Here is a 17,744-nt window from a genome sequence, read left to right on the forward strand (position 1 = left end):
TTCTAAGGTCTAATTATTAGAATCATTTCCTATATGGAGTCATAATCTGCCTTTTTTAAATTCTACGTGTTTATCCCATGGGGTAAAAGAAGTGACCTTTTTTTCTCCCTCAATATAACAAATTTCACATTAATTTTCTACCCCCCAACACACACACACACACACATACACACACACACACACACACACACACACACACACACATCCTGGTCTTGGCTTTGTGAGAAGCGTTACTGGGCTTCCTAATCACTATCATTTTCAAACTGTGATGCTTTTGAAAAGCCGTGACAGCACACCAAGCACCATGACGTACATTTATTCTTAATGTCTTACTCTTCGCTGTAGGAGATGAGTTTTAATGTTTGTAATTGACATATGAGGGAAGCAAGACCAAGGGAAATTAAACAGCTTACCCACGTCACTGCAGATTCACAGTTGGTAGGTTCTCCTTCCTCTATTTTCCTGTCAGTATTAATCCTACACTCCATCTTTGGCAGTGTTCTGAGACTATGACAGCTTCTCAGATATAAAATTATGCTATGGTTCCTGCTATATACTACCCAGTAGATTTGCACATTCTGAATGCCTTTCTGCTGTACATAGGCACTTAGGTGTAGAGTGCTTATATCCATCATAGATTTTCCCACTGCTGAGTTACCCTTCATCCAGCCTCCTTGTTAATTCTCCATAGAGCAAATACCTTGATTTTCTCACCTATGAGTTCTCCTAGTGTTCTGGATTGGCTTCATCTGGACCAAGAGGCTCAATCTTATTTGGAATAATTGAAGGTATTCGTAAGTATGCTAAGGCTTAAGGACTCCCTTCCTTAGTGCAGAGCAGGCAGCTGGGAGACGGTGTCCCTAGTTCCTCCCTTGATGGTTGGGGAAAGTAGATGGCAACTTAGGCTCAAATAAATGAGTCTAAAAAGCAATATTTGGCTGTATTCATTTTACATGATCCTGAAAGCAAGAAGACACAAAGCAATTTGACTGATCTTTCTGAAGTCATCTACCTGTCACTAAATAGAGTCGAGTGGGGACCCCATCCTTGTTTGAAGCTATTTTTTCCGACTATGAGCTAATCCAGAATGGGAAAATACTTACTTCCTTCTTTTACACATGGGTTTTGTTCTCTTTTCATATTTTCCTCTGGAGAGACACGTAAGAGATGCAGCAGTTTCCTCCAAGATTAAAACCTTCTACTGTGGGGGGAAAAGGATGTAAAATAACAGGATATTTTAAGACAGTGTTTAAAGGCAGGTGAGACAACAGGATGTTCTAAAGGGAGGTGAAGTATTTTATCCTGCAAGGGAAAGTCACTAAGACAGGACATAAAAACCTCCAAATAACAACAGGAAGTCCCTAAAACTGACCAGTTTCAGTAGGCCCCACCCTCTCCAAGGCTCTATAAGAAGTAAAGAGTACTGTGTCACTCTCAAACAAGCCAAGCTGTCTAAAAGAGGCTCAGATAGCCAAGCTGCAAAGAATACTCTCAGACAAGCTGGGCCGCATGGAAGACATAGAAACCAACCAAGCTACCTAGAAGAGCCTAATTGACATTGTCCAGACTGTTAGGCTGCCTGTAGGCCATGCAGGGTGCTCCAAGTTTCCATCTTTCCTGAACTATCACCCATGTTGGGTGGGCTTGTGATGATAGAGGTGTCTTTGAGTCACTTCTGTTGCTATAAGTAACCCCAATAAAACTCATTAGTTCACCAAGTGGATGCCCAGACTTTGGTATGGCATCATTTCCCTATCTGGGGTGTTAAGGATTTTCATGTCTCCCCAGGAATAGTGTCACACACACAAATGGTCCTCTCTCCTCTCAAGTCTAGAGGGTGTTTTATTAACATGGAGGTCAGGGTCATGTAAAAGGATTTCAATTAATAAATTAGAAAGTCATTGGCATCTTTACAGGATGGCATTTCAAATCTTTCTGTGGCTGACCAACACTGGGACTGTATCATTTCCACTACAGAAATTTTAAGGGTGATAGGATTCATCAAGAGGCATGTATTTCATGTCACCTGTACACATGCGCATGCACACATACCTATAAAGACTCAAAATCATGAACGTTAACAGAAGGCAGTAAAAGAATAGAAAATAGTTCTGTTTTCCGTGGTCATTCTCTTTGGAAGGATAAATAATGTGTGATGAACACTTCCATGTATGAGAGTACATAGAAACAGTCATGGTGAGATTACCCACAACCATGTCAAGAAGAACATGCTTCAGCTTTTGATGTGTTGGGTTGAAAGACATGAACAAGTCAACTCTGTGAGAGTCAAAGTCTTTCCCACCTTAAAAGAAAAACAGTCTTATTTGAATAGAAAACTTAAGGGCTTTTGTGATTTCTTTTATTTATCATGGATTGTCACTCGGCATGGAGGCCAAAGTGAAATGATCATGATCTATGCAAACCATCCTAGGGGAATTACTTTCTATTAACCAGCTTTATTGGCACTTTCCAAAGACTGCTTTATACTGAACTCCTTCAGACCTGAAGAAACACTTAATACATTAAATAAAAATAATTATAGTTAAATATCATACTTCACCTCCCATAAAATTTATAATTGCAAACATCAACTAATACAGATGATAAATTCCTATTGAAATTTTTAAAGTCTTGTTAACAAAGATTTCTATCAGGTAAATCTATAGAATTTTTTTAAGCATAAACAGCTTTAAAAGCCACATTTTAAGTGGATCTGCTCAAACAGCAACATCATTAAACTTAAATAAAACTAGAATGAAAAACTATGTCTTCCAATTCCTCCTTGGATTTTTCTCTAATGAATTTTTCTCAGTTATGTACTTTAGCACATCCATGAGTCCCTAGAGTTTATGTAAAACTTTATGCATATATGAATGAGTATATTTTTCTAAGAAAAAATAGTTTTCAGCAAATTCCTAAGTGATCCATGACCCAACCTTTTAAAATAGTGGACTTTTCAGTACTTAATTAAAAGTGATAGAAAAATATGACCATAATAAGACCAACAGGCTACATGACATCAGCTATTTGGAAAATTATAGTTGGCAACTGGTGCCATTAATAATCTTCACTAGGTAGTATCTAAGAGTTTATATAGTCCTGTTCATTCCCTTATCTTTGTGCTAGTGTCCCATAATATTTATAGCCTTCTTATATCCTTGGATACTCCACATAACAAAAGAAAGAAAAGACAATATCCTCTAGGTAAGCAGGAAAATGAGTCCAGTGCTTCCATTTTACTTGTTCATTCTTTGAGTTGGATGCTCGTCATCACATCTGACATCATCAAGGGTGTAACAGATGCCAACAAAAATGTTTGGTGGTGTGCATCTTTTCTCTCCTTACTCAGGTGGTTCTTTCCTGGTGTTTAAACTCTTGGGTTTCATGCAGGTTTTGAGTCCTTACACCTCTTATTTCCCCTTCAGTTTCTTTCTCCTTTCTTGAGACTCAGTGCCAACACTAGCTCCAACTAACCCAGGGCCTCTCTAACCACTGTCAGTAGCTGATGCTGTTTTTATTTATTTTTGCACATCAGCCCCACTGCTAACACTGCTAGGATATTTAAAAATACAATGGTTTTCATATTTTATAGTGAACCAGGGAACAGATTTATTGAGTAGAAAGTGAACAGAAACCCTCTCTACATGTAGCTTTTTTTTTTTTTTTTTTTAGTTTGATCAACTTAAATAGTAAGTCAGGGGAAAAAAAAAGACAAATAGATTTAAATTGGGGAATTTTTTTGATAGTGGAGAAGCAATAGGAAGAACTCCAAGATTTTATTTTTCAAAGACAAATTCTGCCAAGGAACAGACAACTTGATAACATTTCATGGTCGCTAGGACAAAGCATGAAAACTTCTGAGGAGGAAGTTCCATCCTCACCCTGTCAAGACTTTCTCGCTCTTACCCAAGCTTGGACTGCAATATTATAGGAACAAGGACCTTTTTTCCCAAATGCACTGGATGCATGTTCTTCACACTTCCATGCTTTTCCCCATACTGTGTGTTTGACACCTAATCCGCGTGAATGTATTTCCTCAGTGTTTGCACATTCAGCCAACGATGATCCACCTTCTCCATCACGGTGTAAAGTTCTTACTAATTTAAATTATTTATACTGCCTCTTCTTATTCTTCTCCCTCAAACCCAGCTTGAAAGTCAGCGTTTAACAGCCAATGTGCTGGAGGTAAATGCTTCACAGACACACAGAGAAAGCACTCCAGATGCCTCTTCAGCATGTCTGTCAGTGATTGCTTTCAAACCAGGCAGTGGCTCCAGCCCACCACCACCTGATGATCTGGAGCCTGCCTGCCCGCCTTCAACCCAGGGTCTTTGTTTATATACACATCCTTTCCTAGCCAGTAACAGCCTTATACACAGTCATGCCACATGCTCCCTCAGGACAGACTCTTCCCTGAGCGAGCACTCCTCCCAAGCTGAGAGTGAGTCCTCCACAGCCCTTCTGGCTGAACTTCAACTGGGAAACTCTGACACTACTGACTGCTCTGAGACACCATCCCCAGCTTGGGGTCAGAGATCTGCTGTGACAGATGGCATCACCTTAGCAACCCCTGCTGCCACACATGTAATTATTCTTCCTTCCTTCGCCTCCGCCATGTTTTTAAGGACTGCACTTGTTTGCTATCTGCTATATTTTTATTTGCATAGGTGTTGATTAACGAACAGACTCTATACCATCTGTTAGGAGAGGCTATCAGAGTCATCCTCATTAAGCCCACTTGGTGCTAAAACGTTTCCTTCTTGCACACAGGTGCTATTTATGGTAACTCTAAAATGGTCTACTTCTGATTTACTGCTTTTCTGTGGCTCATAAGCTATAAAGTGATTTACTTATAAGGCACTGTATCAGAAATGTAAATAAGTAGATTATCATCATTCATTATGGTTAAGTTATAGAGAAAGTCCAAAATGTTTCAAATATTGTAACTTACCATTAATACCTGGAACATGACCCTTCCTCTAAGACTCATATCAGTGTGTCCTGGGTTAATAGTTTATGTGCTGTCTTTCTCCCAGGAGTGATTCTGCCTGCATAACACTAATTGTTCTTTGTAGTTGGTAGCTCCTTGATGACTGACACCGCTGATAATGTTCCTGTCACTGTGGGAGTGGGTAATATAAACCATCTTAGCCCATCTTACAGAAATTTAGCCTGAAGTGCTTTGAAATACTTTTCCTCAGCCATCCCAGTTTTGAAATTCATGAAAACATTTTTGTCTTCTATATCTCAACAATTTTTCTTTCATTTATGCAATATATAAATAGTTCTCAGATATATGATATCATCAAAATAATGCCTGTCATTTCATTCAATCACTAATCAGTGGCTAATGAATGGCTAAAATGCTACTAATTTTTATTGCATAGATTCTCAGTCACTGATAATGAGGAGATTGTGACTTCCACTGAAGGATGTACAGTTTTGACCATCTACATCATGAATTCCTGATAGGTCCTGTCAAAGGGAAAATATATTTGTGCTCTATAGTTACTACATACTATCAACACATAAAACTTTAATTTGCATGCACAGAGAAATGCCACAGCCATATTTTTTTTTAACTTCTACAACTACAGAAAAAAAAATGTTTTAAAAAAAATACCTCTTTTCAGTTGTTTGGGATATTGGGATGGCTTAGTATTCATGAAGTGTCTGGATACAAAATTGGTTTTCTGGGAATAACCTGACCAAACCCCTGGCCACAGATGACCAGCCACCTGCCTCAGGTATGGGACCCTCCCATGTCCTATGTGTTGGAAAAAGGTTTGTTTTTTGTTTTTGTTTTTGTTTTTACATTTTTTAACAACTTTTAGGAATTTTAACAGGACCTTCGACAAAAAAGATTTCCTTAGTTAAGGCCCTTTTGGGTCCTCACTTATGTGTCTTATATATAATATATATAAAATCTTGTATATTGTAACTGAAACTAGTCCCAATTATCAGTTTATTGCACATGGCTTTTCCATAAGGTATTTAATTTAATATGATAAAAAAATCTGCTTTCATGTTTATTCTTTTATCTCTAATTGGTGCTACTGAAGCCATCCAATTAATTCAAATCTCCTACATATTATATAGGTTTGATATTCCTAACCCAAATATCCAAATTCTAAAATATTTCAAAATATGAAACATTTTAAGCATGGACATGACATTGTACATTTAAAATTCCATGCCTGACTTTATGTCTGATTAAAAATTAAAAAAAAAAAAAAAAACCTCTCTGAAACTGGAGAAATGGTTCAGTGGTTAAGAGCACTGACTGCTCTTGCAGAGGGACCTGCATTTAATTTCCAGCACCTCCGTGGCAGCTCACAACTACCTATAATAGGATCTGATGCCCTCTTCTGGTGTGCAGACATACATCCCAAGTACCCATATACCTAAAATATATAAATTAAAAAAAAAAACTCAAGTACACTGATAATGTTTTATAAAATTACCTTCAGGCTATATGTATAAATTGTCTATTAAAATAAACTAATTTCATATTTAGACTTGAGACCCATCCCTGCCAAAAGATATATCATATGTATTTATCAACATCCCACATCCAAAACTGTGAAATTTGAAATACTTCTACCCCTAAGAATTTGGAGAAGGGGTACTCAACTGTACTAAAAACCTTAGTGTTCAATAAAAAATATTGTTTTTTACATTCATTATCATAACACATCAAAGTTGATTTAGGAAAAGACAAAAAAGATTTGTAGATTGTTCAGCAGAGTTACGTGAAAGCTCTGAAGTACTGGTCCATCCTATGCTTTACATATGCTTAAATGTCCAGCTGGTCACAAAATAAGAGGACTTTCTAATAGCTTAAAGAAATATTTGAGTACAATCCTTATAATTGAGTATTTATTGATTTTAGGACTGATGTGATAAGACTTTTAAACAAATTAGCTTTCCTCTGGATCATTTGAAAGCATAATAATCTTAGAGTGAGGTCATAAACACACACCCACTCACCTGCTGTGTTACATACTTACATAATTGAAGTTTATTTTGTTTTTTAAAAAAAGTAGAAAATTTTGTAAGTTATGAGTCTCTATGTCTGTGCATATCATGTTTGTATATACTTATCCATATTGTTATTTTAACTAAATATTCTTACTAATGTTTTATCTCATTTGCATGCATTATTCAGTTTGCATAATGCTCAGTGGACTATGAACTCAGGACTATTTAAGATAGTCCTGAGTTCAACTTCTATGATCTCAGCTGATTCAAACTCAGTCACGTGTGTCCTCTGGCTATCTACTAGGTCATCAATGCCAAGTTGCATGTTTTAACAACTACAAAAGCAGCTCATTCATGGCTGTCTCAAGGAGAAGCTTCAGGTAGCATTAGATATAGAAAATATTCAGTTGTAAACAAGTAACCCAATTTATTAGGAAATCAGAATGCTAAGTCAAGTTGCAGTAGGGAGAAGCCAGTGTTTTAACATCTTTACAGTGATTTAACCAGGTATGTGACTAGAATAGGTCATTTCGTGACTCATCAGTCCAACCACTCGCCTTCTGTGTTAGTCACCTTGTTTTGGAAACACGGATTCATTAGAGGGTGTTCTGACTGAGTTGTGAACCAGCCCCTCCCCTCCTGTCAGAGAGCATTCATCTCAAATCCACCAAGCAAAACAATGTGAGGGAGTTATGACTACTTAAGGCCAGGTTGTGAGAACCCAGTCATCTTCCCCATTTGCTCCACAGTGACCCCTGTTGGTGGCACCTCCAAAAGCAGAGTGGTGTGCCCACTGGCCAGCTGTTCTCACATTTCCTAACCACTTCCCATGCCCTCTGATAATATAAAAGAATAACAAATAAAGGATAAGATGGAGAAAACGGAAAAATTTTTTTAAAAAGTACTTTGGCCCTCTGACAGCAGTTTTCAAAATAAACAAAAGCCTTGTCGTTGGTTACTGACCTATAGTGGGAAACGCCTGCTGTCATTTAAAGGGATGATTGGCTATAACAGGGTCCATGTGCTTTTCTCAGAGCCAGATAACCATCAATGGCAACTCTGGTGGCGCTGTGAGTCCAGTGAGTTACTATCAACGGCCATTTTCCCCTTCTGCATACTCCCTGCCAGCCTCACTCAACTCCAGCATTATCATGCAGCATGGCAGATTGCTTGGTAAGTACCGCGGTCATGATTTCCACAACCACTTTCATGTGACAGCTATCTGTCACCAGAGAAACACACAAGGTAGCAAAGTGGAGGCAGGGGTGACCGACGCCACTCTCTGGTGACCCTAAATTGGGAGGAAGGGTACACATTGAAGAAAAGAGGTCCCTTGCTATTTGCAGGTAATAATCCCATCTGTAGCCAAGCCTGGAAAATGCTAGTTGACATTTAAGGGATAGGGTAGAAAGAACCAAAAAATGCCTCATGAGAGAAGGGCAAGCTTGTAGGACCCAGTAAACATTAATGTAGCTTTTCTGTTGAGGTGGCTCGTTCCTTCGTGGAAGAACTTTCATTCCAGAATGTTCTTTTGTTGGGCTATAGAAAAACTGACAATTAAAACAGTGTGAGATGGGATAGAGTACAGTAACAGTGAAGTTGTGGATCACACTGTCATGAACTATCAAACTCAGGTTTGAAGGCCATCAGTCCACACTGGGGCAGTGGGAAGTCAGGGAGAACTCTCTTCAATAAAGATTCTACAGTTTATAGAGACAAGTTCTCAACCCTTTGGAGATTAAGAATTAGGCAAAGACATATAGCCCTTGGTTCTGAGGAGATGGCTCAGTGGTTAAGACCATTTGTTGCTTTTCCAGAAGACCCAGGCTCAATTCCCTACACCCAAATGATGGTTCGCAACCCTCTGTGACTCCATTTCCAAGGGATCTGACACCTTCTTCTGACCTCTAAGGACAGCAAGCACACATGTGGTATACACATACATACACATAAGCAAAGCACTCTTACATAAAATAAAATATGTAATTTTAATTAAAAATGTTTGTTATAGTCCTCCTCCAATAAAAAATGATTATTTCCTAAATAATCATTAAGTGTGACTCTTTGTCACATTGCTTTGTAAACACAGTTTTCTCCATTCTACCAAATAAAAAATATAAATATTCAAGTATATACTGGCCTTGACTTTAGACCTAAAATATAGGTTTTACCTGTTTTTATATAAACAATGAACATATAAAAGTTCATTTCAAAACTTTAAGCATATAATTTCATAGGTCTTGTGAATGCTTTAGAGCCTCCTAGAAAAGTCCTGAGCTATACAAAGATAGAAACAATCTTATATAGCAAAATATATTAGCATAGTTTAAAAATAATGTAACAACTATTTCTTTGTTGCTAAAAATTCAATGTAAAAATTCCCAAATGTTGTGTGGAAAATGTTACCAAATTGAACCATTATGTGAAGTTAGGTTGAAAATGTCTCCATGATAGTGAGAACCTAGAAAGTTTTCAGAACTACAGAGCAGAAAGGATGCTAAGGAGATCATACCCACACAAACCTCTCAAAAAAAGAGGGCCCATCTTGCAGCCACTACAAGTCAGCAACAGAGAGAAAAATCTAGAACACAAAACTGTATGCCATTCTGTAGTTGGTAGCAGACCCCTTTCCCTCTTCTTCGTTCATTGACTCTGAACTGAACAAATATGCCACAAGTTTACTAAAGAACACTTTACTTCAATCTCAAGCCCACTCATGCTAGAACTCAGCTTCTACGGTCAACAAAACTTCTATAAGGTTTTAAATATAATCATGGGACTCATTAAAGAGGAGTCTAGATATACTTGGGCCTTTTCTAATGCTACTCATGGGAGCCATTTGTGAAGCTTGTAATGATCTCCTTTTAGAGTGTAAGAAAGAAGAGCTTGCTTGTGCCAAATTTCTCTCTTTGACAACCAGTCCACAGCTCAGTTTTATAAGAGACTCCACTATTTCAAGATTTTGTAATGTAACTATGCTTTATTATACATAAAAATGCAACTTTCTAAATTATTTCAGCCATAACATTTTACTAAATAATCATTAAATAGACTCTTTATCCCATTGCCTGTCCTAGTAAACAGTTTCCCCCATTCTATATAAATACTCAAGTATAGACAGGCTTTGACTTTAGACCTAGCCAGTGAGTAGATTTTACACATAAACTGTTTAACATGGAAAGAAATTTCCTGTATAAACACTGAACAAATTCCAACTGGCCAAGGCAATGATGAGAGTGGAATTTACAATTCTACTCTGCCCTAGGAGAACTTTAGATGTCATCAACGACAAAGGATTGCAAACAGCCGTTTGTGAGCCATATAAGAGAAATATAAAAAGATCTGGCTTTCATTGCATAAGCTGTGTGTTTGTACAGTCACATGAACTCTACATGAAGACAGACTTGATGCTGTTTCTTAGGCTAGGACGGTGGCACATCCTATCTGTTCAGAAAACCTTGGTTGCTGACAAAAATCTAGCATTGTGACTATCTCGTCAAGGAGTTTGAGGAATTAAAAAGTCAGCCAGGGTGAAATAACACACTGTAACTGCATTTAGAATAGCTTGAGAACACAGGATTTGTATGACTAATCAATGACACATGAATAATTCCATTTCCAGATTCATCCATTCAATTAAAAAATGCCTCAAAATGCTTTTCTGTTGCAAACTAAATTGAAAATGGCCTTAATTATAACAGTTATAATGATACAATGGATATCAGCCTAGAGAAAGCGTAAGGCTAAATACCTATGTAAAAATAAGTCAAGGTCTTAAAATGCTTATTTATGATGCTTTACACAACATCTTCATGAAAAATACATTTATATGTATGGTATAAAAGTTCATTATACTATCTATACATGATAAAATTTTTAATTATAAAGTATGTATGTGTATGAAAATGAACCCTACACACACATATATGAATATAATAAACAAATACTATCCTAAATCATAAGAATTTTTCAGCTTCCACAGAAAAGAGCCCAGAGACAGACCAGCCAAAGTAGGTCACACAGAGTCTCAATACTCAGTTCTGCTCACCAAGTTCTGAAATTTCAAAATGGCAGAAGTCCTATCACTTTTGTATGATGTGACTGAAATTATTCCAGAGGTTTATAACATTAACATGAAGATTGAAATTTAATAAGCCTCATGTAACTTTAATCCTTAAGACAATTAATTGTCAGTCTCAAAGGATAAAAAGCTATGGCATGGGTGTTTTTACCATAAAACCAACAATATTAAATAAAATTCAACACCACTGAAAAGCACTTATTTACCCACAAGCCTTCACTTGCTAGTGTATATCTAGATCTAAAAAAAAAAAAAATTAACTGACTTTCATTTTCCGTTTATTTTTACGAATCATTTCTTGGATCAATAATCCTAGTGCCTCTCTGAAATTTCCTATCATTATTCCCTCAAGAGGCAGTCAGCAGCTTCACAAGAATCATGTGACTAACGACCTGAGTAAAGTTTCTAGGTTTCTTTCCGCTCCTGGCCCCTCATCTGTAAGGTGACTCTTGCCCCCGCCCCATTCTGTCCCTCCAAGGTTACTTTGAGGAAAGTGAGGTGAGACATAGTCAGTGTCCCTCAACATGGCTGTACACATCGTTCAGCAAATATTCTTCCTCGGATCCTCCCCCTTTGTAAAATGGTGAGGTCCTTGCTGATCCATACATATATGTAATACCCACATCTGAAAGAGATGGGGTAAATATGTGCAAAGGCACAGGGGTAGACATGTGGATCTTATTATGGTTGGCAATCAATGGACAAGAGGCACCATTAATTTATAGTCTGTGTATCCAGTGTGCTCCGTGTCACTGTATTTTCCACACAGATTCTGCAGAGGCATATTCCCAGCATGCCCAGTCTCTGGATGGCACCATGGGAGGCTCCATCCCACTCTACAGATCCTCAGAGGAAGAGAAGAGGGTAACAGTGATCAAAGCCCCGCATTACCCAGGGATCGGCCCTGTGGACGAGTCCGGCATCCCCACGGCCATTAGGACGGTAAGCCAGCAAGTGTGTCTTTCTGGGTCTGCACATGAGCACCACAAAGGATGGGTTGTGCAGGCTGCTGTGCATTCCTAGGGTCTTATATCATGAGGACTGTCCTCTGAGCCATGGGCGCTCCCATGAATACCACACTGTGTGGCAGAGGGAGAAAATCGAAGACAGCTACGCAATCTTGTTTCTCCGTTTGAATTTAAAATCATGAAAAAATGTGGGTTTGTTAAATAATAACACTCTGTTTTTAACTTTCTATCAAAGAGAGGTAAAGCCTAGAGAGAAAAAGGGGAAGGGGGTGGAGTGAGTCCTTTCACAGCATCCAATTCCCACATGCACTGTAAAAAAAGGCGAGTGATTTGTTTCTTGAAATGGATGTGAGTTCACACCAGGGGATGGGAACCTGTGAATTGGGACTTGGGAAGTGAGATGATTGCAGTGAAGGGAGGTAATATCATGGGAAGGAAAAGCTGTCTGTGGGAAAGAAAAAAAAAAAAAAAAGGAGCATTTGCATGTCCCTCTCAGCTGAGCCTGCTGAGAGAGAGCTCCCTGGATGATAAGTCCAAGTGTTGAGGGCATTTTTTTTTTAAGTCTTTAAACTCTGCCAAAGCCTTACTCAGTGTGCCGGGGCAGCCCTTTCTGGCAACGCTCCGCAGCAGCAGCAGCAGCAGCAGCAGAGCCTAGGCAGGCAGCTGTGTGCTGACCACATCCACTGCCAGAGGAGGTCTGTGGTAGCAGAGGAGGAAGACCTAGAAACCAGGATGAGAGCCACGGCGTCTTTGCAGGTGAATTTGGTGGGGGGCGAGGGGAGGGAGCTCTGGCTGCATAGACATTGTCTGAGTACCCTCATCAAGGGCTGAGAAGACACTGCCAAGAGCCAGCTTCCCCTGAATGGAAACACGGGGAGCCAGGGACAGTAAGGGACCCAGCAAAAGAATGCAAAGGGTGTCAGGACAGACGCAGTGAGACAGGAAACATTTGAAACCAACCAAAGATGAAATAGGAACCGTCTTTGAGTTTGCAGTGATCATGTTTTACATACAGACGTGAGTTCAGAATTGATTATAGCATGCGCTTGGGATTTAGACTTCTCAGATTGTTAAGGATGTTGCATGTAACTAATAAAGCTTGAAAAATCTGTGTTGGAATTATGATGGTCATATTTAAGTGACAGGAAAAACCCCAGGGCTTGTGACTAAGCTGCTCCGTTTTATGACAGCTGTATGCTTCTGATGGCAGTGTTTTGACAGTGTGTTTGCCTTTCAGAATTTCTGACTCAAAATGACTAAAATTGAATTTTCCCATGCTAATGATGGGCTAATGACTCAGACAGGGATGGTGTCATGGATTTTGCCTGTTAGTCCTCGAGACACAGTATACCCAAACCTAAGAGCTCATTACTTTCTGTGTGTACAGTTACAGACCCTGCCTGAAAGATTCCATCCATCCTATGGATGTGTTTTTAAGTTAGTAAATGATAGGTAAAAATGGACACGTTCATGCTTTCTTTTTAACCTATAGATTTTTAATCTGTAATGTTTGACTCTCAAGTTTTTGCTTTGTTAGGTTTTTGAGGAAAAATCTAAGATTCTGAAGATGATAAATAAAACTCAATTAATATTAAAAGGTTTATATTGTCTGCTGCTAAATGAAAAGCATGCCAAATGATAAGCAACCACATATATCCACTAAGTGTGTGATGCTAATTTCCCTTATAAGAAATTGAAAGTGAATTATTAGCCACTGCAAAAGTTCCTTAAAAGGAACGCTGGTTTTTTCCATGTAACTTGCTCAGACCTTTAAAACTTTATAAGAGGGATCCTGTTCATGTTTACTACTTCGCAGCCTTACGAATCACACATCCAAGTATAGACCTGTATTTATAAATGTTGAATCCTGCCATCCGCTGGGCCAAGAATACCCAAGATTATTTCCTTTCCTCATTTGTGTAGAAGGTAATGATTATCAGACTCAAATTGCCTCAGCTTCCTGCTCAGTATGTACATTAAAACCAGCACTGTCTCAATGTGCCATGTCAGGGTAGCCTTAGATAACTATTACCATGGTAACAAGATATTGTAAAGTGGTCCAGAACCTGCTGAAAACAATAACTGAATACTTGCTACTTTTGAGTGCTTGTGATGAAGGCAGAAAGTTTTGCCAAATGCCTCTTCTCCTATGACTGGGATGTCTACATCAGCCTTTTACTGCCATATTTTTAAAAACAGTAACAAGAATCCCCAGGGCTCAGAGCCCATGAGACTGTGTAAAAAACCTGGCTAGTTAAGTGACATGCGAGATTTCTTTCTTCTAATCCAAATATAACAGTTGTCTGGCTATTTTAGAGCTATTGGGGCAGAGGTAGAATAGGGATTGTTGTATTATACATAGAAAATATGTCTGTTTTTTTAATGTCTGTGTGTGAAATGAGTATACAGTGCTGATGTTTCATGACTAGAAGAAGATGAAAGTCGAAGCCTATTCTGATAAGGCCAAGGATGACAGCTGCATAGTAGAGTCCCAGGAGTTAGGTAGTCTAATGCAAAATGCTTTTGAAGGACACATCCAAAAGTAAATTTCCCGAGTGTGGACTTCTGCATTCATAATCTCAGTGTGAGACATGACATGCTCCAAAATGGCATTGGCTAAAGGAGCGAAAGCGTTCACAGCCCTTCTTTTAGAAAGGGACACTGAGTTTGCAAGTCTCTGCTTTGCCAGCTTCCTAGTCCCTCTGCCAGGGGACGGGGCATCTCCTGGCTTCTCTGTACTCACCATATAAAGCTAACAGATGGCATAACTGTGAGATCCTGCCTGATATAGGCCCTCTGGCAAGTGTAGACAATAATGCTGTCTGTCACGACACATTGCCATATACAGCGACACAACTTCCTTTTTCGGCCTCCCTGTTCTCATTGGCTGTGCCCAGGTACAGTGAGAAACTATTTTTACACACAGCTGTATGTTACTTTTGTTCTTGCTGCTCTAGTAGCATAAAGGTAGAATAGGAATAAAGGTTAGTGAGAGAGAAAACCACCTTCAGGAAAATAAACGGTCCCTAAAGGCATATATGTTCAAGTATTTTGTGTGTGTACTTGTTTGTGTGTGTGAATGTATGTGGACATGGAGAGGCTAGAGGTCAAACCTGGGTACATTCCTTAATGGCTGTCCAGGCTTTTTCATCAAAGCTAGAGCTGTTTCTGCATCCTTGGTGCTAGTGTTACAGGAGCCCACTGCCATGCCCAGCTTTTCACACAGGTGCTAGAAATAGCAACCCAGGTTGTCAAACTTACACAGTAGGAACCTTACTGAATTAAGCCCCAACCCTCATGTTCCAGGATTCTGTTTGAACCAGCAAACAGCAGATTCCTGCCTCTTTGTAGATAACCCCCGACACCAGTTCCCATCATTTGGCCATACAGTTATTCAACGACACCCTCAAGCCCCCATTGTAGAAGAAGCCTACACGATGCATATGTGATTCCCACATCTCTAGTGACTGTCAGAACTGTCTACTTCTAGAGTCAAAATAAATGTAAATACTAACAGTTTCTAGGTGAAAAATTCAATGGCCACATACATAAAAATCAGAGTATAAAATATCCACTCCTACATGTCCTAACCAGTGGTTTTTTTTTTTTTTTTTCATTCTGCTCTCATACATTACATCCAGACCCAACCACAGCTTCTCCTCCTCCAACAGAGCCCGCCCACCCCAGGATTTCTCCTCAGAAAAGAGGAAACTTCCCAGAGATCGACCAAACACACCATAACCCAACCAATCTTTTTTGTTGTTGTTGTTGTTTTGTTTTGTTTTATTTTGTGTTTGTTTTTTTGTTTTTTTTGTTTTTTTGTTTTTTTTGAGACAGGGTTTCTCTGTGTAGCTTTGCGCCTTTCCTGGAACTCGCTTTGGAGATCAGGCTGGCCTTGAACTCACAGAGATCCTCCTGCCTCTGCCTCTCGAGTGCTGGGATTAAAGGCATGTACCACCACTGCCCAGCTCCAACCAATCTTTTAAATCAAGGCAATGAACTCAGAAAATCTGATACTTTTCAAGTTGCCTGTGCACAGAATGGTTAACTTCTTGCCCAACTATCTCTGATATAGTTGAGATGAAGATCTTGCTGAGCAAATTGTCGAGGCACAGTTAGAACAAAGAATGTATGTTTTTAGAGCCTGTGAGACAGAGTTGCATCTGATACGCTAGGTTTGCTCAGCACTGCACTCCACGGATGTTGGAGCTCCCCTGCTGTTTGTAGTTACTGAGATTTGTTCTAGTCGAAGGACTATTCTAAGCCCCCTAACACACATCGTGAGAGACCCTGACTCAAGAGAATAAGGTAGAGAGTCAAAGAGGAGGATGCCTGACATCTGCCTCTAGCTTCTACATGCTCACATGGGCATACATACCTGTACACACATGCATATGCTTCCCACATATACCCAAAGAAAAGAAGAGATACATAAGTTTCTCATATTCCTATTTCTAAAAAGTATTAAGTAGTAACTAAAGGCTCCAAGATTTGAATAATGTTTAATTAATTTCCTATTTGTACTGTAACCTGCTGCTCCTATCACACCTAAAGCCTGGCACACATAAGGAATGCCTACCATCACATAGTTTATAATTTAGCAAGGCAAAAGTTGTATATACTCCAATGTCTTGTCATAGAAGTTTTAAAGCTCATAGCCACACTTTTATGTATGTGCTCTATGACTGTGTATTGTCTGATACATTCAATATCTTAGTTACTTAGACTAGCAAATGCTAATTTGGTCTTCATTGAAGCTGATCAGAATATCTACTGCTTGAGTCAAAATATGCCCTCATTAAATATTTAAATGTCTTCACAGAACACTCAATAGAAAATTTTAAGAATGATGAGAAGGACTAGGGAAATTGATCTGTCAAATGTTTGCTGGGCAAGCATGAGGACCTGAGTTCCATGCCCAGCACCCACATAAAAATGAAGGCATGATGGCACACACTTGTAATCCCAGAACTGGAGGGTGGACACAACAGGATCCCTGGGGATGCCCACCCTCATTGGTAAGTCCCAGGTCCCAGAGAGAAACCCTATCAAAAAACAGGATCACTTCTGAGAAACAACATCTGAGATTGACCTCTGTTCTACACACACACACACACACACACACACACACACACACACACACAGAGAGAGAGAGAGAGAGAGAGTATAAGCTGCCTGTGATATATCCAAGTAATCTCAGTACATGGTAGACAGATCATAAGTTAAAGGCCAATTCAGGATATATATGGAATCCTTGCTTCAGACATATATACTTAACAACAACAACAACAATGAAAAGGAGCTGATGTTTCATCAAATACTCTCTACTACTGGGCATGGCTGAATTGAATAATAAAACCATAATACAGAATGATCCAATTCAGTCAATATGAGATATTCTACTTACAAACTGCATAAATAACAGGATAAGTTGCTGGAATTGCCATCAAGTCATAGGAGAAATACAAATCTACTGCTGGAAATATCAAATATTAGCAGTGAAGACTTTCCCCAGGGGTTTTAACTTGAGAGTGTGAAGTCTCAGATTGTGGGTCCAGGACTGAGGCAGATTTATTATAAGAGTTGTGGCATCGTAATTAGACATCAACACTGTAGAGGTTCTGAAGACAGGTCAGGTCCACAAGGCTAAAGGCTTCATGGAGAAAAGGCAACCCCATGCCATACAGCTGATGAGTGACCTATAGCACGTGCTT

The 17,744-nt window shown here is 39.1% G+C and overlaps 1 protein-coding gene across 29 annotated transcripts in view; it reads left to right on the plus strand.

The window, feature by feature from the left end:
• Positions 1 to 17,744, plus strand: part of Sorbs2 (sorbin and SH3 domain containing 2) — a 315,195-nt gene that overhangs the window by 240,843 nt on the left and 56,608 nt on the right. For all 29 annotated transcript variants that reach the window (XM_036166700.1, XM_036166704.1, XM_036166719.1 and 26 more), the window contains 2 exons: positions 8,016 to 8,154; positions 11,832 to 12,004. In XM_036166700.1, the coding sequence (XP_036022593.1) occupies positions 8,016 to 8,154; positions 11,832 to 12,004 (312 nt within the window). The remainder of the gene's footprint in view (positions 1 to 8,015; positions 8,155 to 11,831; positions 12,005 to 17,744) is intronic.

The sequence above is a fragment of the Onychomys torridus genome, chromosome 17 (genome assembly GCF_903995425.1).
Source record: "Onychomys torridus chromosome 17, mOncTor1.1, whole genome shotgun sequence".
In the NCBI taxonomy this organism is placed as follows: domain Eukaryota; kingdom Metazoa; phylum Chordata; class Mammalia; order Rodentia; family Cricetidae; genus Onychomys; species Onychomys torridus.